The following is a 24,099-nucleotide window of genomic DNA, read 5'->3' on the forward strand; positions in this document are numbered from 1 at the left end:
GCGCTGAGCACTTCCCGCTGGCACGAGCCATAGCCCAACCCACACCTACCCATGACCCTGCCTTTCCACGGAGTACCGCGGCCCAGGACACTGAGTCTGCCCACCGAGGGCCCCTCCCAGCGCCTGGCGCTGGAGTGGGTGCCACTGCCGAGAGAACATGAGTGACAGAGCTCTGCACTCCTGTGGACTGGCATAGCACACACCCTCCCCCCCTCACCCCGTGATCTGCAGGGATCCCAGCTGCTGCGGCTCTGAGCTCTGAGCCTGGGCAGAGGAAGGGCGCCATTTCTCTCTGCAGTTTCGCGCCTAGCCGCCACTGTCCACGTGGCTCAGCTGAGAAGTCTGCCCGCACAGCTCACAGCCCGGGCAGATTAAACAATAAACATTCTGCGTGCTGGGGAACCTGGGACTCGGCTTTGCATTAACTTCAGAGCTATCTGTGTGCTCCAGCTGGCTCTCACCACCTAGGGGCCCAGTGGGGTCCCCGGTGCCAGCTTCTAAGCCTGCCGGAGCCCTCCCCAGCCACCACAGGAGGCGGACACTGTGCCCTGTGCCTCCTCTCAGTACCCTTAGCTGCCCAAAAACTTTCCAGCTAGTGCAGGACCGCCAGTGGGGAGCGGTTCCCACCTGTGTAGCCTCTGACCACAGGCTCAACTCTATAGGCCTGCAGGGACCTGGGAGGGCTTGCTGAGCTGACGAGCACTCCCACCACCTCCCCATCACCACCACATAACCCCGCTCCGGAGCCCAGATCAGCACCACGTCTTGGGACAACGCGAACACAAGCACCTCCATGTTCTATTAGGCATCACCAGCGCTTAGAGGGAAAAAGGGGAAATTTTTACATATACACATCTACATATATTCCATCTAGCATTGTTTTTTTTATCTTTCCTTTCTTTTACTTTCTGTGCTGTATTCTCTCTCTCCTTCCTTCCTACTTTTTTGATTATTGCTAGTACTTCTCTTCTGTCCCTTTTCTATAGATTCTCCTTTTCTCTCTTTTTCCTTCTCCTTCCACCTCTATTATTATCAGAGCTTGTCCCTCCTCTTTTTTAGATTACTCTTCTTCCTCTCACTCCAATTTTTTCTTCCTCTGCCCAATATTTTGTTAAAAACTATTTTTAAATCGTTAACCTTTTAAATACTTTTTTATTACTATCCCCCCTCACCCCAAAAAAGAGGGAGCTGCTAAGTGTACCCTGTCAAACGAGGTCAAAGAAGCGTGAGGAGACTCACTGAGGTTCCAGACCCCACTCCAGCTGCTGAGACATCTCACCACTGCGGGTCACCAAGCCGTCGGAGAACTCGGCCTACACAACAGCCTGACCCACCCTTAGAGTAGGTCATAGGCAATCGCCTGAAAGAATCTTTAACAATAACATAGATAAGGTTGCCCCGGTCTCCCAGAAGCATGGGGCCTATGAAAGGATCAAGGAAAAATCACAGACCACATCGCTCCCAACAAAAAAAACCCAAAAAACACAGAAAAGAGAACAGTAACAGACCTAACATTGCTAATAGACGAAACAGATATAGATCAGCCACAAAAGGAAATCTTCAGAACTCTGCTTGCAGTAATAAAGGGGCTAAGAGAAGCTACCCAGAATAAGGATGCAATGATAGAGGGGGTAAAATGCACAATAGAGGGGATGAATACTACCCATGAAATGGAACTGCAGAAACTAACAGAGGAGGTATCAGAATCCACACAAAAGGTCACAGAAGCTACGTTTAGGCTTGAGGAGGCAGAGGATCATAGCAGTGCACTCGAGGACACTCAAACAGAATGAAGCAAGCGAGAAAAACAATCAGATAGGAAAATTAAAGAAACAGAAGACAGCCTGAGATCAATGACAGATGCTATGAAGAGGAATAATATTTGAATAATCAGTTTACTGGAACACAACACACAAGTCGACAGCCAAGATAGCAAAGGAATTTCTGGAAGAAAATTTTCCCAACCTAACAAGGGTGATACAGGCACTCATACAGGAAGCAGAAAGGACGCCAGCTAAGCTAAATCCCAAGAAGAACACGCCAAGACGTATAATAGTAAAATATCCACCTTAGAGGAAAAAGAGAAAATTTTATGAGCAGCAAGAGAAAGGAAGACAGTCATGTACAAAGGAGAACAGATAAGAATATGCTCAGACTTATCAGCAGATACCATGAAGAGGAGGAGAGAATGGAGCAACATCTTCCAAAAGCTGAAAGATAAAAATGCCTCCCCCAGAATCCTGTACACTGCCAAGTTATCCATTAAGATAGAGGGTAATATAAGGGTCTTCCAGGACAAGGAAGAACTCAAAAAATATGCTGCATGTCACCCGACCCTGCAGAACATACTGGTTGGATCCCTATGGCCAGAGGATCAAGTTCCACCTAGAACAATTAGGAGACCACCATATAGCCCATCTCCATCTAGAAGCCAACAACATGCCAGCAACAAGTACCAGGACAACAGGGTCTCAGATGGAAAAGAGGACATGATAGAAACGCTCCACTCACACACAGCACAATGATATGAAGGGAGATACGTAAAGACTCAAAACATAAAACAGAGTATGGCAACTATGAATCCACAGATAGTAGTAATTACTCTGAATACCAATGGACTCAATTCGTACATTAAAAGAAAGAGGCTGGAGGACTAGCTTAGAAAACATAACCCATCAATCTGCTGCCTGCAAGAGACACATCTTAAAAGAGCAGACACGAATATGCTAAGAATAAAGGGCTGGCAGGAAGTTTACCAATCGAATGGTAACTCCAAGAAGGCAGGAGTGGCTATCTTAATCTCTGACAAAATGGACGTCAAGATCCAAACCATAAAAAAAGACAAAGAGGGACACTACATAATGCTCAAAGGCTCAGTAAACCAGGAAGCACGTTGCATATTGAATATTGACGCACCTAATAATGGTGCGGCAAATTTCGTCAAACAAACTATTAAAAAGATGACAGAAGAAATCACGGAATCAACAATAATAGTGGGGGACTTTAGCACTCCACTATCACAGAAAGACAGGTCACTGGGAAAGAAGCTCAGCAAAGAGGCCAGAGCGCTAAACAATGTACTTAGGCATCAGGGCCTGATAGACATCTATAGAGCTTTTCATCCAAAAGCAAAAGGTTTCACATTCTTCTCCAATCCACATGGATCTTTTTCAAGAATAGACCACATGCTGGGACACAAGTCCAGCCCGAGTAAATTCAAACACATAGATATTATCCAGACATCTTTCTCAGACCACCATGCCATAAAGCTGGTGATTAATAAGAGGGCATCCAGAAAAGCAAGGGGAACCAATTAGAGAATAAACGAGGATCTCCTGCGATGTGAATGGGTACAGGCCCATATCAGAGAGGACATTAGGAAGTTTCTAGAAACTAAAGAGAATGAGCATACAATGTATCAAAACTTACAGGACACTGCAAAGATGTAGCTTGATATCATTAAATGCATATATAAAAAAAGAAAAAAAGGCGTATGACAGATACGTTAACACAAAACCTCCAACAACTGGAACAGAGTCAAAAGAACAACCCCTCCAATAGCAAGAGAAAATAAATAATAAAAATCAGGGCGTAGTTAAACCAGTGGGAAGACAAAAGAACAATATAAAAGATTAACGCAACTAGAAGACTGGTTCTATGAAAGAATCAACAAAACTGACAGTCCTCTGGCAAAGCTTACCAAGGATAGAAAGGAGCAAACATCAATAGGCAGGATGAGGGATGAATTGGGGGCAATAACAACAGACCCCAATGAGATAAAAAGTATAATCACAAAGTACTATGAAGGTTGGTATTGTAATGAATTCAGAAACCTGGAAGACATGGATAAATATTTAGAAAAAACAATCTCTCCATTGATGATCTCAGACAGAGATCAAGAACCTCAACAAACTCATAGCGAAGGAAGAAATAGAGATGGTCATAAAAAACCTACCAAGGAAAAAGGCCCCAGGGTCAGATGGCTACACAGCAGAATTTTACCAAGCGTTCAGGGAAGAGCTCACACTGATCCTCCACAAAGTATTCCATAACATAGAAGAGAACAGCAAGCTCCCACTCTCATTTTATGAAGCCAGCATTACTTTGATACCCAAACAGGGCAAAGACCCCACAGGTATAGAGAATTATAGACCAATATCTCTATTGAACATAGATGCAAAAATCCTTAACAAAATACTGGCCAAAAGAATACAACGGTATATAAAACATATCATCCACCACGACCAGGTGGATTCATCCCAGGGATGCAGGGATGGTTTAACATCCGAAAATCCATCAAGATCATACACCAAATCGAGAAGAAAAAGGAGAAAAACCGTATGATAATATCCATAGATGCAGAAAGGGGATTTGACAACATCCAACACCCATTCCTAATCAAGACACTCAGGAAGATAGGATTGGAAGGTAAGTTCCTCATGCTCATACAAGCTATCTATGAAAGACCAACGGCCAAGATCATAGTCAATGGAGAAAAGACAAGAACATTCCCACTGAAAAAGGGTACAAGACAAGGATGCCCCCTGTCCCCACTTCTATTCATTGTCATTTTGGAGGTTCTGGCTAACAACATAAGACAGTGGAAGGATATCAAAGGGATCCAATTGGGAGAGGAGGAGGTGAAACTATCGCTATTTGCAGAGGACATGATCCTATACATTGAAGACCCCAAAAGATCCACAGCTGGAGTTCTTACAGCGATAGAGGAATATGGAAGAGTAGCAGGATACAAGATCAATAAACAGAAATCGGTAGGTTTTCTATACACAACAGACAGGGCCATGGAAGAGGCAATTAAGAGGGAAGTGCCCTTCACAGTAGCCAAGAACAAACTGAAATACCTAGGAATATATTTAACAAAAAATACTAAGGAACTATATAAGCATAATTATATAACCCTATTACAGGAAACCAAAAGCAACCTCCACAAATGGATGACCCACCCCTGCTCATGGATAAGTAGGCTTAACATAGTAAAGATGACAGTTCTTCCTAAAGCACTTTACAAGTTCAATGCTATACCAATTCAAATACCATCAACCTTCTTCAAAGAATCGGAAAAACTGACCACCAACTTCATATGGAGAGGGAAGAAGCCCAGAATTAGCAGAGAACTCCTCAAGAAGAAGGACACAATTGGAGGACTCGCCCTACCTGATTTTAATGCCTATTACACAGCGACAGTGGTCAAAAGAGCGTGGTACTGGTACAACGATAGACACTCAGACCAGTGGAAAAGAATAGAAAGCCCAGGAGTAAAATCAGCAGCATATAGACAACTGATCTTCGACAAGGGTCCCAAAAACATCAAGTGGGAAGCGGATGCCCTCTTTAATAAGTGGTGTGGAAACAATGGATATCCACATGTAGAAAGATGAAACAAGATGTTTACCTCACCCCATGCACAAGAATACACTCAAGGTGGATCACAGACCTAGAAGTTAAACCCCAAACCATCAGAACCATTAAGGACGGATTCAGGACTAATCTCAGAGAACTGGCCCAGGGAGCTCTTGGCTCACTGCAACAGGGAAGGGTACACACACAGGTGAACTGGAAATCGACAAATGGGATCTAATTCGAATAAAGCACCTGTGCACCTCGAAAGACTTCACCAAGAGGGTGACAAGACAACCCACAGACTGGGAGAAGATTTTTAGTAATGACACATCAGACAAAGGGCTCATTACCAAAATCTACAACACCATCATGACCTGCAAAAAGAGGAAAACGGTTAACCCCCTAAGGAAGTGGGCAAAAGAACTGAAAAGAACTTTCACTAGAGGAGACTCATATGGCCAATAAGCATATGAGAAAGTGCTCGAAGTCCCTAGCCGTAAGAGAAATGCAAATCAAAACAACCGTGAGATACCACCTAACACCCCTGAGGCTAGCCCAGATCAGAAAATCAGAGAGCAACAAGTGTTAGAGGGGCTGTGGTGAAATAGGAACCCTCCTCCACTGCTGGTGGTCGTGTAGATTTGTAAAGCCACTGTGGAAAGCAATCTGGCGATACTTAAAGAAAATGGAAATTGATCTATCTTATGACTCAGCAATCCCTCTACTGGGCGTATACCCGGTGAAAGCAGCAAATAAAATATGACCGGTCATATGCGCTGCAATGCTTATTGTGGCACAATTCACAATTGCAAAGACTTGGAAACAGCCTAAGTTTCCATCAATAGACGAGTGGATTAGTAAACTTTGGCACATACACACAATGGAGTACTATGCAGCACTGAAAAGCATGGATGAGCACATGAAACACGTTATTTCATGGGAAGAGCTGGAAGGAATTATGTTAAGCGAGGTAAGGCCAGACTCAAAGGAACAGGTACAACATGAGTCCCCTGAGGTAAGTGCAATCAGCATGACAGAAATAGAAGAATAAACATCCATCTCACAATAAATGGGGGGAAGCATAGATAGTTGGGGGGAGGGCAGGCCACACTTAGGGAGGTACATGAGAGTCTAGCATAAAGAAGGAGAAGTGGGGCAGGGGGATGGAAAACCAGGATGGGGAGAATCCGAGTGGATGGTATGGGGGGGAACAGGGCACTAACCCACCCGGGGAGAGTATTGGTTGTGTCCCCACAGAACTGGAACATGCATAAGGGCCCCACCATGACACACCAAAAAGGAGGGCAATGTAAATTATGGAGGACTACACAAAGAGGCTGGACCATATGCTGACCCAATCCAGAATTGTCCCAACCCCCACATTCGAAGGGAATACCACAGAAAATGAAAATAGATGATCTGGGGTGGGAAAGGAACTGATGCACCACAACACATCCAGAATGAAGCTGAAACAAAGGAAGGAGAAAGGATATAGTGGAGTATACCAGGGCCCACCAAGCCCACAGATTGATAGCCCAGCTCGAAGGGCCCATCGTACAGAGAGGATCATAGAGCTGGCCACACTGCAAGATGCGACATCCTGCACCAACACATGGCCTTACATGAGAAAGCACTTGAGATACAGTGGGGGATGTGCGACTGAGCTGAACCCACCACACTGAGGAAAACACTGGGGGCGTGCAATGGAGCAGCGGGGGAAGCAGAACAAAGAGATCCTGAGGGAGTATAAAGGATGGACTTTGGGGCCAGAACGTGGCACCACACAAGTTTCATCTGGAAAACACTCCTAAAAGCCAACAAACAGACCTTGAACTACTAGCATTTTTTTTCTTTTTTCGCTATCTTTTTGTTTTGCCTTTTTTTAACCTTGTAAATTTTGTATGTTAGTGGCTTTTCTGCTTATCAGCGTGTTGGTGTTGCTGCTGTCGAAGCCATGTTCGCATTGCCACTTGGGCACTGTAAAAGTCATCTGCATTTGTATGCACATATTACTATATCAGCGGGTGCACCTAGAGAAGAAAGGCTGGACAAACAATGAGAGGAGAAAATAACAGGACCAACGGTCCTGGAAGGACATGAGAGCGTGGGAGGTAGGGGAAGGGAGGAGGTGTTGGACAACACAGGGATAAGGGAGTGGTTCAAAACCAGAGGAGGGAGGGGATGGGAGGACTGGTAAGGAGTGACCAAGGGCAAGGTAGCTGAGAGGAATTACTGAAACCAGAATGAAGGCTGAACATGGTAGTGGGATGGGCGGAAAGCTAAGGAAATAGAGGAAAGGAATAGGAGGCAAAGTGCATACAGAGAAGCCTAAATACAGACATGTACATATGTAAATATATTTATGATTATGGGGGAAATAGACATGTGCATATATTTATAGGTTCAGTAGTAGGGTAGCAGATGGACATTGGGCCTCCTCACGCACACTCCCTCAATACAATAGCACCTCGGCCAGCTAAATGGTCATTGCATGATACCCACCTTCCCAACATGATCACTGAAAACAGACGTGTGTGTAAGCAAACGTGGTGAAGAAAGCTGATGGTGCCCGGCTATCAAAAAGATATAGAGTCTGGAGTCTTAAAGGCTTGAAGGCAAACAAGCAGCCATCTAGCTCAGAAGCAACAAAGCCCACAGAGAAAAAGCACATGGCCTAAGCGAATACAAGGTATTGATTGGACCAGGTAGCAGAAACCAAGGAACAAAAACAATCATTATGTGATCACCTTCCTCACATAAACACTGAAGATGAAGGTGTGCATAAGTAAGTGTGGTGAAGAAGGCTGATGGTGCCTGGCTACTGAGAGATATAGCGTCTGGGGACTTAAAGGCTTGAAAGCAAACAAGTGGCTATCTAGCCCAGAAGCAACAAAGCCCACATGGAAGCAGCACACCAACATGGGTGATCGTGAAGGGCAGAGGAGACCAGGTCTCAAACAACAAAGGTGGGGGATGGGGGTAATCACATCACCGTGAATGAGGGTGAGTGCGTGATGGGGACCCAATGCCCATCTGTAGACAGCTGGACATCCCTTGCAGAGAGGTAGTGGGGAGGAGATGAGTTACTCAGGGTTCAGTGTAGCAATAATGAAACTCAAAACCTTTCTCTAGTTCTTGAATGCTTCCTCCCCTCCCAATTATCATGACCCCAATTCTACCCTGCAGACCTAGTTATACCAGATGATGTACAGTGGTGCAGTAGATATCTGGAAATAGAGGGAATCTAGGACGGATGAACCCCTCAACACCAGCGGTCGTAGTAGGAACACTGGGAGGGAAGGGGTTGTAGAAAGGGAGAACCGATCTTGGAGATCTACGTGTAACTTCCCTCTCTGGGACATGGGCAATGGGAAGGTGGGTGAGGGGAGATGCCGCGCAGTGTAAGATAAAATAAAATAAAATAATTATTTATAAAATATAAAGGGAGCCGGGGGAAGAGGGGAGCGGGGAGGGAGAGGGAGAAGGAGAGGGAGGGGAAAAAAAAGGAAACCGAGCTGATTCCAGGAGCCCACTTGGAAGGCGAATTTTGAGAATGATGAGGGCAATGAATGTATAAGGGTGCTTTGCTCAATTGATGTATGTATGGATTGTGATAAGAGTTATATGAGCCCCAATAAAAAGATTTATTAATTTAAAAAAAATCCTAAACTTAATTATAACATCATAGTTACCATAATAAAACAAACTACACCATTCAGATTATAACATCCAAGGGAACAATATTGAATTAGAACTAAGGATATAATGAAGAATTATCAAAACTAATTGATTTTTCCAGAACCTGGGAACATGGGAGTGCATTCTAAAGTTAACCACCAGCAGACACTTTCCCATAAAGAGAGGGAAAATGGGTGGGTAAACTCGGTCAATTTTCTGAGAAGGGAGGGAGGAACAGGCAAATTTCTTAGCAGCTTACAAAAAGGGAGTTTCTTTTGCTTGTCTGCCTCACAAGCCTCAGCAGAAGGTAAATGTTTAGAAAATAATGGTGCAACATATGTAAAAATATTCTTGCTAAAATTGATGTATGGATTGTTATGAGGAATTTAAGAGCCCTCAATAACATTTTTAATAAAAAAATATTGTTGAGGGCAAAAACCCCATCTAGTTTCTCTGATTATTTTTTCAGAATATAGATTAATAACTATAGGGAGAGGTCACATAACATTCCTGATTTTAAAACATGCAGTATTCCCTTGTTCTGTTTCCAAAAGAGCTTTTTGATCTAAGTACAGGTTCTACAGGAGCACCATGAAGTGTTCTGGAATTCCCATTCTTCTCAAAGCTACCCATAGTAAATTAAAATCAACACAGTCAAATGTCTTTACAGTCTGGGATACTCTGCTTTCAGCCAAGATCCATCTCACCACAGTAGTGGTGAGCCCTTGTTCTACATCCTCTTCTAAATGCAGCATAAAGCTCCAGCAGCTCTCTGTCAATGTCCTGCTGCATTCATTGCATGATTTACAGCAAAATTTTACTTCAATGTGACATCAATGTTATCGTTTTACAAGGTGAGCATTCTGTCTGGCCACGTTTCTTTGGAGCGGGTACAAGAACGGATCTCTTCCAGTCAGTTGGCCAATGAATTGTCCTGCACATTTCCTGGCATAGATGAGTGAGTGTTCCATGTGGGAGCCACTGTGTCAATATATCATGTCAAGGGCCTTGCTCTTTTCAGGGTCCTTCTCCAAGGACAGGTCTTTTCTTAAAATAGATTGAAAGTATGTAAGAGGAAGTCTCACCATCCACACCTTTAAGAAGAACTATGGTCACACTCCTTTCAAAACGGATATGTTTGTCCTTTTGGCACACTTTTCTTGATTTAAAACCATGCAATATTGAGTTGTTCTTTTCCCACATCTTCTTCTTAATCCATGTAAATGTTGTAGATAAGCACAATGTAGTGTTCTGGAATGCCCATTCTTCTCAAGGATACCCACAGTTTGTAATGATGCACACAATTCCTGCATTGTAGGAAGCTGGAATTTATTGTGCTGTGACTTCCCATTGATGTGGATATCCTAAAAATGTGCAGCAAGATTATATCCAAAAATGGGTGGTGGATTACAGCTGGAATCTCCTCACTCTGAACTGCTTTGCACCCTATTTGGGTCAGATGGTTCATCTGAGAAGTCTCAGACACTCTGCAAACACCCTGGACTTGACACATTCCTAGGGACCAGGAGGTGGAATGCCAGGACCCTAAATCTTAATAGAGACAAGGACCTTGCCTCAGGGCCAACTGTAGTTAAAGCCATCCCTTATAACCAGTCACCTACATTTATCTTTCTATCCACACAAACTGGGAGAGAATAAATTTCTGTTTGTGAAAGCCTTACATAAGCTGAATTACTTTCTTATATAATGAGCTTATGTAACATTTTCTGGTGTCTTTGGGGGGGGAGAATTGAGTGTATTCTATTGGATTCTGAAATATATGGGTTTACTTGCTCTACTTAGTAAAAACAGAGCAAACAGATTTGCGTGTACTCTTCACTATCTCTTTCACACCTCATTATCTGTTCAGGGCCTTCAGGACATGTCTTAATGTTTTCGCTGTGTGCAGTGGTTCATTGCCTGTATTGACTTCTTGGGATCATAATTCTCAGTAGTGTGGCAGTTATGTAATAGTGTCAGATTTGGATCTCTGGTCAAGTAGTAGGCGGTCTTGGTCTATTAATCAAGAGTTGGAGGCTTCATATGCACCAGGTCTCCAATTGAGAAAGATGAGAATTCTGCTCCCATAAAGACTTATTACAGTGTTTACCAAAGTACCTGATACTGCTCCTTGAGGGAAATGGAATGGTCCTGTGGTGGAAAGCAGATAACTGTACTTTATTCTATGGGAGAAAGACGTGGCTTTCTATTCTTATAGCTACAGTTTGAGAAACCACAGGGTAAATTCTTCCCCTAACTACATAGTCGCTATTAATCTGCTCATACTCAATGGAAGAGAGAGTTATTTTCATTTTATTCTGAATTATGTGCTATGATAGAAACGTTTTCAATTGGCAGCTAGGTGGTGGGTGATTTTTTTTTCCTGAGAAGAGGGTATGCAATAGGACCAATTATTTTGGGAGCCTGTGATTGGTAGCATTTGGAAACTGGGGAGCAGTTCTAATTTGTCCACAGGTCGGCTATGAGGGGCAATGGACACAATGGCACTGGATTTGATTTATTTGGTTTTTATGATAAAATGTGGCACTGCAGAATGGATCAGGTATAATGGAATCATGTAAGAAAGCATTCCATGGTACAAGGATTCAGAGTGTGGCAGTAAATTCTTTATTTCTTCGTAATCTTTCTGAGATAAAGGTAAGGGGATTTTCCTGAGGCGTGACTCCACAACCTTTCCTCTCTGAAAGCATTATAGAGAATTTAGAAGGCATGACATGACTACAGCAAGAAGGGAGATTTGTATTAGAGTTCTTCTGTGCACCAGAAGACCATACACAGTGAACCTCTTAGACCCAAAGTAACACTGATGCCAACATACAGATTGCTGTCTAAGGCAGGTCAGGCCCACAGATGTTGTCAGCAGACAAGGACCTTGCCTCAGAGTTAACGGAGATGACGGCTTTATCCTATGGCTGATGCCCTTAATTTGAATTCTATCCACCTAATCTATAAAAAAATGAGTGTTAAATGGAAAAACCCACAATTAACGATGCTTCCTTAAACACATTTAAGAATTACAAAAAGGTGCTGGACTTTTCTCTAGATGGCAATCCTCTAAACACATTCAGTGGGACGAATGACTGTTCCTGTACTATAGAGAAATGAAGCTCTGGAAACATAGTTGATTAGGTCTTGACTACTAACCATAAGATCAGTGGTTTGGATTTACCAACCCATCACTGGGGAGAGATAGAGGCCATCTATTCCTGAAATGAGTTACAATATCATAAACACAATGTTATCTCAGGTGGTGTAGTGGTTAAGAGTTGGCCTGTGATCCCCAAGGTCTGCACTTTCAAACAGCCAATTGTTCCGGGGGCAAAAGACAGGGCTTTCTACACTTGCAAAAATTACAGACTCAGAAACGGACAGGGCCGTTTTACTCTCTTGTAGGGCTGTTTTACTCTCTCCTGGATGGCAGTGAGTCTCAGTGTTTGCGAAACCGAAAGGGGCTAGCAAAGAAGCAACAAAGCCCACATGGAAGAAGCATGCCAGCCTGTGCGATCATGAGGTGTCGAAGGGATCAGGTATATGGCATCATCAGAAGAAAAAAAATCTTACCATTGTTAATGAAGGGGGAAGTACAGAGTAGAGACCCAAATCCCATTTGTTGGCCACTGGATATCCCCTTGCAGAGGGGTCTAGGGGAGGAGATGAGTCAGTCAGGGTGCCATGTAGCACTGATGAAGAATACAGCATTCCTCCAGTTCCTGAATGCTTCCTTTCCTCCTCAACTATCATGATCCGAACCCTGCCTTGCAAGACTTCATAGAGCAGAGGATTTACACTAGTGTAGATAGGACCTGGAGTCACAGGGAATGCAGGGAGGATGATCCCTTCAGGACCAGGGGTGTGAAGGGAGATACTGGGAGGGTAGAGGGTGAGTGGTTTGGAAAGAGGGAACCGATTACCAGGATCTACGTGTGGCCTCCTCCCTGGGGGACGGACAACAGAAAAGGGGGTAAAGGGAGATGCTGGACAGGGCAAGATATGACAAAATAATAATGTATAAATTATCCAGGGCTCATGAAGGAGGGAGGAGGGAGGAGGGAGGGGGAAAAAGAAGATCTGATATAAAAGGCTTAAGTGGAGAGCAGATGCTTTGAAGATGATGAGGGCAAAGAATGTGCAGATGCGCTTTGCACAATTGATGTATGTGTGGATTGTAATAAGTGTTGTATGAGTCCCTCCTAAAATGTTAAAAAGAAAGAAAGAAAGAAACCCAAAGGGGCACTTCTCCTATTTTCTAGAAAGCGGCTCTGAGTAGCACTCGACATAATGACAGTGAATTGGAGCTAAGTGCAGGAGCCAGCTTGATAAATAGTCAAAATGTCAAAGCCATAGGGTGTACATGAGATTCGGTTTCATAAAGCTATTTCTGGAAGGGTATTGCTCCTCCCTCCTTCCCTTTCACAGTTTTTACGTTATTGAAATCACTTGGGTTAATGGCACAGTGGGTCATGTGTAAGGACTGAGTTTCTGTGTCGACTTGGCTCGGCCATGATGTCAGCCTACATAACAATGTTTGACATAATGCCATCACTTCCATGAAGAGATTTTCTGTCAGCAGCCAGGAGTGGGAGGTGGTATCCTAGTGGGTGTGGTTCCCCCAGTATAAATATAAGTGGATTCTCTCTGAAAGCTGTGCAGCTTTTGGCCAGGTCCAGAAACTCACCAGAAGTGTGGATCTCCAGATGTGAGACAGCATCTTGCCATATTTCCTACATAGCTTGGATTCATCGTTTGCACAGCCTGTGAGGAATCAGCCTACCATCTAACCTGCCCATCTGGGATTCATCAGGCCCTTAACCTACTTGAATCAAGAGAAGGTTCCAGAGTGATATCTGAGACTTGCCAGCCTCTACCACTCTGCACTGAAAAGGTAAGTAGTGTGACTAGAACTTTTTCCTAAATATTTCTGACAGGTTGGAGGGGTGGGAGAAAAACTTGGCTTTATACTCTGGTAAAAGGTACAGACTCAGAAACTCACAAGAGAAGTTCTACCCTGTCCTATAGGATCTCTATGAGTCAGCATTGACTCAATGTCTTTCAGTGACTAAGGGTGCTGGAGCCTAGATTGCAGAGGGCTGGGCTCACCCACTAGGCTCTCCCTGAGGTCTGAGCAGATGCAGTTTAACCTTCACAGGTCAGGATTCCTTTAGGAGCAGATTGGTCAGAATGAGCACAGGGACCCACTCAGCATCTTGGAGCTTGCCATCCAGAGTTATGTTGCAACATTTCACTCATTCCCTCTCTGGAGTGGCTGTCCATAGAATTTTCCCACCCTTGTTCACGGCAGCTGTTGTCTGGAGAGAGGGAGACAGTGATAGTCATGGTGGAGGGCTGGTCCTTCATCTCACTGCCCCTGGTTGTTCCAGTGACAATTTCAGAGGACATCTTTTAAAGCTTGTGATAGTTGTCTTCATATTCGCAGTGTCAAGAGTTTTTAGATAATTTGATATCCGGTTGTTTTTAACTTACGGTGTCACATGTTTGTCAAAGGAGAACCGTGCCTCATAGTGCCTTCAAAGTTTTTGTTTGTTTTTTTTTTTTCAAAATATGTCACCAGGCCTCTCTGAAAGTACTTTTGAGGAGAAACCAAACCAAGTCATCTTCTAAGTTAGCTTCTAAACATTCTAACTGTTTGTGTTATTAGGGGTTTCAAATTTAAAGAAGTGAACTATGATTTTCACATTTATTCAACAAAAAATGACATACGTATTTTGGAGATTTTAAAGAATTTTTTTCTAATTAAATTCTTCCTTTTAAGATTTTTGGGTTTGCAATTAAATCTGTTTTGTTCCATTTTCTAGTGAAATTCTCTAAGGCTTTAGGAAAAAGGCATTGCATTTAGTTTGTTTTTGCTGATGTTTCTCAGATGATTACTAGGTGTGGCATAACAGTGGATCAATGACAAGGTGGGTGGAGATAACACAGGCCTAATAAAAGACTGATAGGATTTTCACATTGGATTCTGGGTGGGTCTAATCCAATGAAAATTGTCCTGGGAGATTTTCATTCCTGTGGTGAGAATATTTCTTTTAGATGCATAATTCATAAATTACATTTTATTTATGGATCCTAAAATACATGTATTTGACTGGATGTTTTAGGCTGTTATTGTTGTTCTGGGCTATGGAATTGGTCCTGATTCATACTTACCCTCAAGTCTAGCTCATAGTTAGCCTATGTCAAGATGGAATCAATTCTGCCCAAAACATGGCCATCCTTACAATTGTTATGCTGGAGCTGATTGCTGCAGTTACCATGTCATTTCATCTCAACGAACATCTTCCTATATTTTCTCTGAACCTTTTATTCAATAAGCCTGCAATTTTCCAAGGACTGAAATGTTAATCTAGTAGAGGTCAATGCCAGTTCCTTGATATTTTTTCCTTCAAATCATAAAATATTGAAACAATATAAATTCGTATCAGAATTCAGATTTTTTGTTTGTTTTCTGTTTGAGTTCAATGAAATACACTTTGCCTCTGATTGCGAGTCATAATTTGATTTTAATTTGACTCTCTCTAATGTTCACCTACCGAGGATAAATGCATCTAATGATGCAGATTATTTGTGACATAGACATGTTTTGTTTTCTGTTTCAATTTGATGCTTCTCATGCACATGGAATCAGGAGAGGCAATGATTTTAAGCTCTTAGATGCAAAATACTAGCCATTGGTTGAAGCTCATCAACTGTTTCTTGGAGAAACAGGAGAAAGGGGTGCCTATTTGAAAATGATTAGGGCAAAGTATGTACAGATGTGCTCTTTATACAATTGATGTATGTATATGTATGGATTGTGATAAGAGTTGTAGGAGCCCCTAATAAAATGTATTTTTTTAAAAAAAGAGAGAAAGAAAGGGATGCCTAGAGAGAAATGGCACAGTCAGACTCCATAAAGGTTACAGCCTTAAAGCTAATGCTCTGGTGCAGTGCTACTATATTCTACGGGGTGTTTATTCTGTGATAGGGTTACCTTGCTTGTCTTAGTAAAATGAGGTGGGTGTATTTTTCAATGATCTGACGTAAGTTGAGTTTGAACTGCCAGGCTCTGTGTTAGAGAAAAAGCTGTGGATCATTGACCTCCATCCCACTCAGGGCTCCTTAAGCTATGCTTTCACTTTTTTAAAGATAATTGTATATCTAGTTTTAATCCTAAAATGTCTCTAATGATAATATAACTTAGAAATTAGACTAAAATTATTATATAACACATATTTCACAACTTCTAAATTGTTTTGTTTCACCCATTTTTTGTGTGTGTTACTTTTGAGTGTATAGCCAGGGCATGTGGGGCCGGGGGCAGGATGAGAAAGCCAGAACTAGATAGGACTGCCCATTATGGTCAATAATGAGTTTCAAATTTGCTGGTCATTATTTCTAAATACTATGTACTTAAGAGGCAATCATCCCAATGGTAACACAATATTTGAGAACTTTCACTACATTCAGGTTTCTGTATAACACATAGGGTTATACAAATATCCTTCATAGCTAAAGTTTTCTGTACTTCTACTTGTTTTTCCAAGGTTCAGCTTTTAGCGTTATTCAGGATAGCTATTGCATGTTTCTCTGAAAGTTCTTGATGAATTATATTTTGTGTTGCTTAATTTTTAAAGATAATTCATCCAGTTTTAAGTTGACTGTTGAAGTCATTTTACATAAATTTTATTTTTCCTATGAAGTTCACTGAAATGTTCACTTTTTCTGTCCTGTATTGGAGCCCTCTTGGAGCCCCATTGGGCTGCCAACACAGCAGTTCAAAGGACCAGTCGCTCCATGGAGAAAGACGAGGCTTTTAACACTTGTCAAGAGTTACAGCCTGAGGAAAACACAAGCACATCTCCGCCATGTGCTATAGGGTAGAACTGATGCCAGTGAGTTTGTTTGGTTAGTAGTCTTGGTTCATATTTTACATGAGGTGTGATTTTTGATATTAGCATCTGCAGGCTATATTTATTCACCTGATTTTTTACTAGCACTTCTCAAAACATTCACTTATGTCAGGGGTGTCAAACTGGTGGACTTCAGGCTGCATGCGACCGCTCAGGTAATTTTTTGTGGCCCCAAATTCTCTGAAATAAAATGAAAATAGAAAAAATTGTTATAAAGAAAATAGCGCTTAGGGGAGATAGAGGCAATACTGTACACACAATTCCCTCTTTAACCCTTTAACTACAGAAGACCACTATACAGGTGGCCCAAAGCCTTTCCTGGAGGCCTGTGGACGTTTCTAGACACGATCATTTCCGGTAACGTTTTAAAGTGATATGTCTGCCACTCTCATTGCATAATATAAACAGATCCTAACAGTGAAAAGGTTAAAAAGAGGACTCTAGGATTTGCTGTTATGAGTCATACCTAGCAGCAATGCTAGTTAACATTTTTAGAGGGAAGCCATTACGATTGTGCATCACATTTGTCAGCTGTCCAACACTTTGTGTTTTTTATTACTTTGTTATATTTTCCGGTCACACCATAAGAGGCAAGGGAAAACTAGTGGAAGGAAAGCGCTGGCAAATTTCCGGTTAAAAGCATAATTATAGTTTTATAAATAAAACAAATGTTTAAATAAAAACAATTATATAGGGTTTTAATTATCCTATCCATATTTCTGAATCCTCACTTCAAAATAAAAATTCAACAAAATTTGTAAATGTGATGTGGCCCACTTTAATCTTGCCTGTTGCACCACATGGCAAGCATTTTAATTGAGTTTGACACCCCTGACTTCTGTTGAATGTTACTGAATTACTGTCTTTAGATTTACTTTTTTAAAATCCCTTGAAACACTCCTTGTTAGTGGAATTAGAAATTTCCCAGGATTGCAACAGAAGCTAAGTATCAACAGATAGAGACACCCTTCCAACTGAATAAACTTCCAGAGCAGCATAATGAGCCAGGAGCAATCTGGGAAAACCCACTCCATGTGCACAAATCCTGTCTCTTTGGGGGAAACAATAGTTGTCCATCATAGTAGAATTCCCTTGGTCAATCAGCATGCCTGGGGAGAGTGCATTTGCTCTCACAGAGCCATCAATACTCTGCAAGAGATTTTCAGACAGAAAAAGAAACTAAAGCACAGCATCCCAAATACACAGAACATCCATAAGAACCGGGTTTTCTGACTTTATTTTGCAGCCATGAAGTCCCAGGGCTATCGAAGCCAGAACTCAAGCCTTAAAATCATGACTTTCCGGCCTACCATGGAAGAATTTAAGGATTTCAACAAATACATTGCTTACATGGAATCCCAAGGTGCCCACCGTGCAGGCCTGGCTAAGATAATCCCACCCAAACATTGGACAGCCAGAGAGAACTATGACGATGTGGATGACATCCTCATAGCCAGTCCTGTGCAGCAGGTAACTACTGGGCAAACAGGTGTCTTTTTTCAATACCATAAAAAGAAAAAAATCCATGACCGTGGAGGAGTATCGCCACTTGGCCAACACTGACAGATACCGCACTCCCACACACCGGGATGTTGACGATTTGGAGCGGACCTATTGGAAGAGCCGCCTGTACAATTCTCCCATTTATGGGGCTGGAGTATGTGGCTCCTTATTTGGTGAAAACACTGAGCATTGGAACCTCAGACACCTGGGGACGATCCAGGATCTGCTGGAGCAGAAGTGTGGAGTTGTCATCAAAGGCGTCAACACCCCCTACCTGTACTTTGGCCTGTGGCAGACCACCTTCACTTGGCACACGGAGGACATGGACCTGTACAGCATCAACTACCTGCACTTCGGGGAGCCCAAAACGTGGTATGCGGTGCCCCCTGAGCATGGAGCCCGCCTGGAGAGACTGGCCAGGGAGCTTTTCCCTGGCAGTTCCAGTGGCTGCGCGAACTTCCTGCGGCACAAGGTGGCCCTCATCTCACCCAGAGTCCTCAGGGAGAACGGCATTCCTGTTGGTCGGATCACCCAGGGAGCAGGCGAGTTCATGGTCACATTCCCCTACGGATACCACGCTGGCTTCAATCACGGTTTCAACTGTGCGGAATCCATCAACTTTGCCACCCTGCGCTGGGTTAATTACGGTAAAGCGGCTTCTCAGTGCAGCTGTGGGGAAGCCAGGGTCACATTTCCCATGGACGCCTTCGTGCGCATTCTGCAACCCGGGCGCTATGAGCTGTGGAAACAGGGCAGGGACCGCACCTCCATGGACCACGTGGAGCCCACAGCACTGACCAGCCCAGAGTGGACGGCCTGGAAGGAAGCCCGGACTCGTGTGATGGTCAAGGGGCGTCTGCGGTCCTTTAAGCCACGCAGGGCCAGGCGTCGCTCTCTGACTCTGGCTGCAGACAGTGGGCTTGGGGGCTGTGCACTGGTGTGTCCTAGTCCCACAACCCACTCCTGGGCAGACAGCTCTACTGTGCAGCCTGAGGCCCCTACCTTCATGGGCAGCAGTCCTATGGGATCCAGTGTCTCCCTACTTCCCACCTCAGTTCCATCTGCCCAGTATCTCCAGGCTTCACCAAAGGGGACTCGCACTAGGCGTCCTCAGGACTCCGATGCCCACCAGCAGTCTGTCAAGTCCAGGGCCAAGAGCCACACAGCAAGCACATTTGTACACCTGCCCACTCAGGCATTGCATGAGAATCAACAATCAACAGATGACTCTGGCCCTCGGAGATTTGAGATCCAGCATGCTGTTAAAGCTTCTGGGTGCTGCTGTGACCCCGATCTTCAGCCCTTGGGACCCCCACTGAATCCTGATTCTCTGATGCACCCTGGCCCCTGCCTGAAGTCACTGGACAACATCTCAGCGAATCTCCCGGACATGCTTGTGCTGAGTCCTCCTAATGAGTCTTTGACTTCTAAAACATTCTCCAGCTATGCCTCTGTGAACAGTATGGCACCTCTGGACCTCCTCGGTGCTATTGCTATGGAGCCCCTTAAACTTCTATAATCCTGCCCTCAGATGAGGTTCTGCAAATCTACTTACATAGATCCTTGGAGACAGACTTGATGGAACTTCACTTCCCAAATCCTGAAAGGTTGTCACCAGCAAAGATCTTGTTTTGAGTTTAGGTAAACTGAAGTTTTTGTCAAATGTGATTGTCCCTTGGACTATCTCTCACCTTCAGGAAACAGAGACACACCCAGCCAATCTTCAACATGGGAATTGTAATCTGTGGTGATTTAATTGTAATTGTAATTGTAATCTGTGGTGATCCTTGACCTCTCAGTGCCATGTTGATAGGTTGCCTAATACTTGCTCAGACTATGGACTCCACTAAAATGTGTTCTAAGGACTCGCAGACCAACTGGATATATGTGTGTCCCTTGATTCTTCCTTGGCTTGGGAGTTGCCCTTGAAAAGAACTCCCTGCGCAGAAATCTTTAAACCCATTGCTTTCCAGCGTGTCTCTCCACGTGGCAATCTCAGTGATCAAGACCCACTGTTTCAAAGTTGGACTTGGGGCTAATATTTAAGGAGGCCCATTCCCAAGTCTTTCTTTGATAATGCAGGAGGTGGGTTCAAACTGCTAACCTAGTCCTCACAAAAATTGGAGCCAACATTGGACGATGCTCAGAATCTGAGGCTCAATCCATCTGCACTTCCGAAGCGCTGACCCGGTCTTCTACCAGTGGTCACAACTAGACCTTCTTATGAAATTCAAGCCTTTAACACACTCCAATAATTCTGACGTGGCCACCCTTCAACCCACCAACCAAGCAATTGCTCACGTAGAAACTGCACCTTTGAATGAATGATGTCTGTTGCCGTTTGGGGATCAAGGATACCTATTTGTGATTATTAATTTCATTGTTCTTAGTGTGTATCTGAAAGGAAATAAAATACCTTAAAACGCATTCGGAAAGTTTGACTATGAGAGGTATGTGAAAAACAAAGTGACTCATCACATAGCCAGAGCGAAAGAAGTAGCTAGGTCCCAATGAATTCACCAAACAGTCTGTCCTTGTACCCAGAGTAGTCCATGAGGGAATGGAAGAAAATTGTACAACAAAACACCACCACAGCAAAACAAAAAGTCACATGATGGGGAGAGCTACTGCCCAGAGTTCCCATCTAATCATTGAGCTGAAATTACTCCTGGAGTCACCTTTTCATGAAATCACACATTGGCATTGACTGGGACTCCATTTCCCAGAAATTCTCGATACCCCTGTTGGCATTGTCTCTTCAATTCATGTATTTAAATGCCTGTTTTCAGGTCTGCAGCCAGAAAAATAAGCATCAGAGAGCCTGTCATGGAGGGTAGTGTGACAAATTTTCTCTCTTTCTTGAAAGACTCTTAAAAAATTTTTTTCTCTACAGGAACACATCCCCTGCCCCCACCCAATTGCTTAATCAAAAGAGGTAACAGAAAACTCACTTTAGAAACTCCCCAAATTTCTTATTCATCAGATCTAACCATTACTCTGAGTGATTATAAAAGGAGAAAAAGTAAAATTGAAACAGATATGGATTCGTTTTTATTTAATTTCTTTCAAACAAACATCAGTTTTAGGCCCAAGTATTTATAATTTACCATAGTCGAAGCTGCATGGAACTATGAGACATAGAAGAAATTCAGATATGTTCGTGTTGCATTTAGAACAAACACTTATCCTTTGAAAGATCTAGATTTTAGATTGACCAATAAGCCCCAAAACTGTTTATTGTGCCCTCCACCTGCATTGCTGACACCGCTCTCGGGAAACTATTCTACTCAGGCTTCCTTCAAGATGTTTGTGGTTTTCTGCTACAGTATCCCTGGGGAATAAACATCAACCTCTGAAATTAGTAAGGTTAGTACAGAAAGGAAAGAGGCACAGGATAAATAAAATACTATTTAAACATGAAACAAAACTTAAAAAATGTATAATTAGCCATGATACTTAAAACAGCCTGGTACGATGGTATATATGAATACCAAAGGATTAGAATTGAGAACCTAGAAATACAACCAAGTACCTATAGTCACCTAATCTTTTTTTTGACACCTAATCTTTCACAAAGGAATAAAATCCATTAAGTGGAGAGGAGATACCCATTTCAACTAATGGTGTTGGAAAAACTGGATTTCCATCTGCAAAAGAATGGAACAAGGTCCATACCTCACATCATATACAAAAATGAACTCAATATAGATCCAACACCTACATACTAATCCTCGACCACACAACCAAACAATGAAATTTAGGGACAAACTTGAGGGTATTTAAGCAAGGTATAAACACACCTATAGAAGCAGACATTCCTATTGGCTCTATTTCTTCCCGCTGCAGCATCCAATCCCTCTCATACCTTCCTCCAGTACCAGATGGGCCTACGGGGATTTTATGCCCCATGCCTGAATTAAAAATGTTTTCCATAAACCTGAATTTTTGACTATCTTAATTGGATCATGAAGTTTCACATCGACAGCTTTCAATGTATAGAAAATAACCATGTCGCCCATGTGGCTCTTTTGAATTGTATTATAAAACAAAAGGGGGAATTGTGGGAAACAGAAAGATGTCTCCCAAGCCTCCCACAAATATATGTTAGACTTAGGACACTGCTTGCAGCTAATGGTAAATGATTGGCCAGATACCTCCCTGAAGGCAGTCAGTTGCCAGACTACAGTCTGATCCCACCACAAGTAGAACCCACTCCCTGCTGTTAAGGAGAGTGGGCTACTTCTCCCTAAAGGCTTGTGGCCATCAGTTTAGTCCCTTCAGGGAGGGTTTACAACCTACTCATAATGGTTTCTATAATGATCCAGAGAACAGGTCAAACCAGATCAGTGACATCCAAAGTTAGTCTGCCATGCTGAATCTAGGATCTGCCCACATTGTCACATGTATATTCCTAGTCCCTCCTCTTCCTATTGTGTGGATACCCCTAAAACACCCCCATCCCATTACTGTATTACCTATAGCACAACCCTTTCCTGTGACATATGTCTTCACCTGTAATTAGGGGGCTCAAATGTCCCAAGAGAATATAAATGCCTCAGTAGCAATAAATATTGCTCTCTCTCCACATGGATCGCCAACTGAGGCTGAGGTGAGCATGTGAGCTTGCCACCATGAAATGTGTCTGATTCCATTATTTCGATCTCTGTTCTATCTCTCATGCTCTCTATAACTTTACTATAATCTTTAGTTATTATCACTGTACAGTTGCGCCTACTGGACCCATGATGATGTGTTAGGGGCTGGTTTCCCTCACAAAGCAGGAAACTGGCTAAGGCAATTGCACTCTGGTCCAACCATCACAAAGCAACAGACCAGAGAACTATAAAGGCAAGGTTCACAGAGCCATTTATCTCTCAGCCTTTCATTAATGCCACATGTGTTTATTGGCCAGGTTTTCACAGTGAAATTTAACTATATCAAGGGTTACACAGAAACCAGTTACATTCCAATCACTTTAGCATTAATTGATATGTCCAAAATCTTGACCCTTTAGACTGTTTTTAATAGTCCTTCACTAGTGTATAAAATGTTCAGTGATAATAGCATCCCAGATTGTTCCTTACACAGCATCAGCAATGGTAGAAGTGTCTCAGTAGGCAGCAATTGCTATTCTCACGAGTCTGTGAGGCGTTGATGCTTTGGGTAACCAGTAACAGGACAGAGGTCTTTAGGCTGTTTTCTTAACTCTCAGGTCACATCATCAACTGCCTTTCTTCTGGGCCTTGCTGGCTGAAGAAAAATCCATCTATCTCCTTTGCCTCTGAAAAGGTAAACAAATAGCCCCTCCTTTTGGGCAATTAACAGCGTGGAAACAGAATCGTGGTTAATACTGGGTGTTTTCCTCCTTCAATGCAGGAATACTTCCTTCTATCAAATTGGCATTCTATGATGCTCACCCTCCCAACACAACCGCTGAAGACAAAGTTGGTGAACAATCAAATGTGGTGAAGAGAGCTGATGGTGCCCGGCTATCAAAAGATATAGCATCTGGGGTCTTAAAGCTTCAAGATAAACAAGGGGCCATCTAGCTCAGAAGCAACAAAGCCCACAACAAATGCTGGTGGAATAACACACCAGCCTGTGTGATCACGAGGTTCTGAAGGGATCAGTT

General features: G+C 43.0%; 1 protein-coding gene across 1 annotated transcript; it reads left to right on the forward strand.

Annotated features, from left to right (window-relative positions):
• Window positions 1-18,212: 18,212 nt before the first annotated feature.
• On the forward strand, window positions 18,213-19,986 carry LOC142427599 (lysine-specific demethylase 4D-like). The gene is given in 2 exon segments (XM_075532796.1): window positions 18,213-18,479; window positions 18,481-19,986. Coding segments are annotated over 2 exon segments (1,773 nt in total).
• Window positions 19,987-24,099: the final 4,113 nt, after the last annotated feature.

The sequence above is a fragment of the Tenrec ecaudatus genome, chromosome 15 (genome assembly GCF_050624435.1).
Source record: "Tenrec ecaudatus isolate mTenEca1 chromosome 15, mTenEca1.hap1, whole genome shotgun sequence".
NCBI lineage: Eukaryota > Metazoa > Chordata > Mammalia > Afrosoricida > Tenrecidae > Tenrec > Tenrec ecaudatus.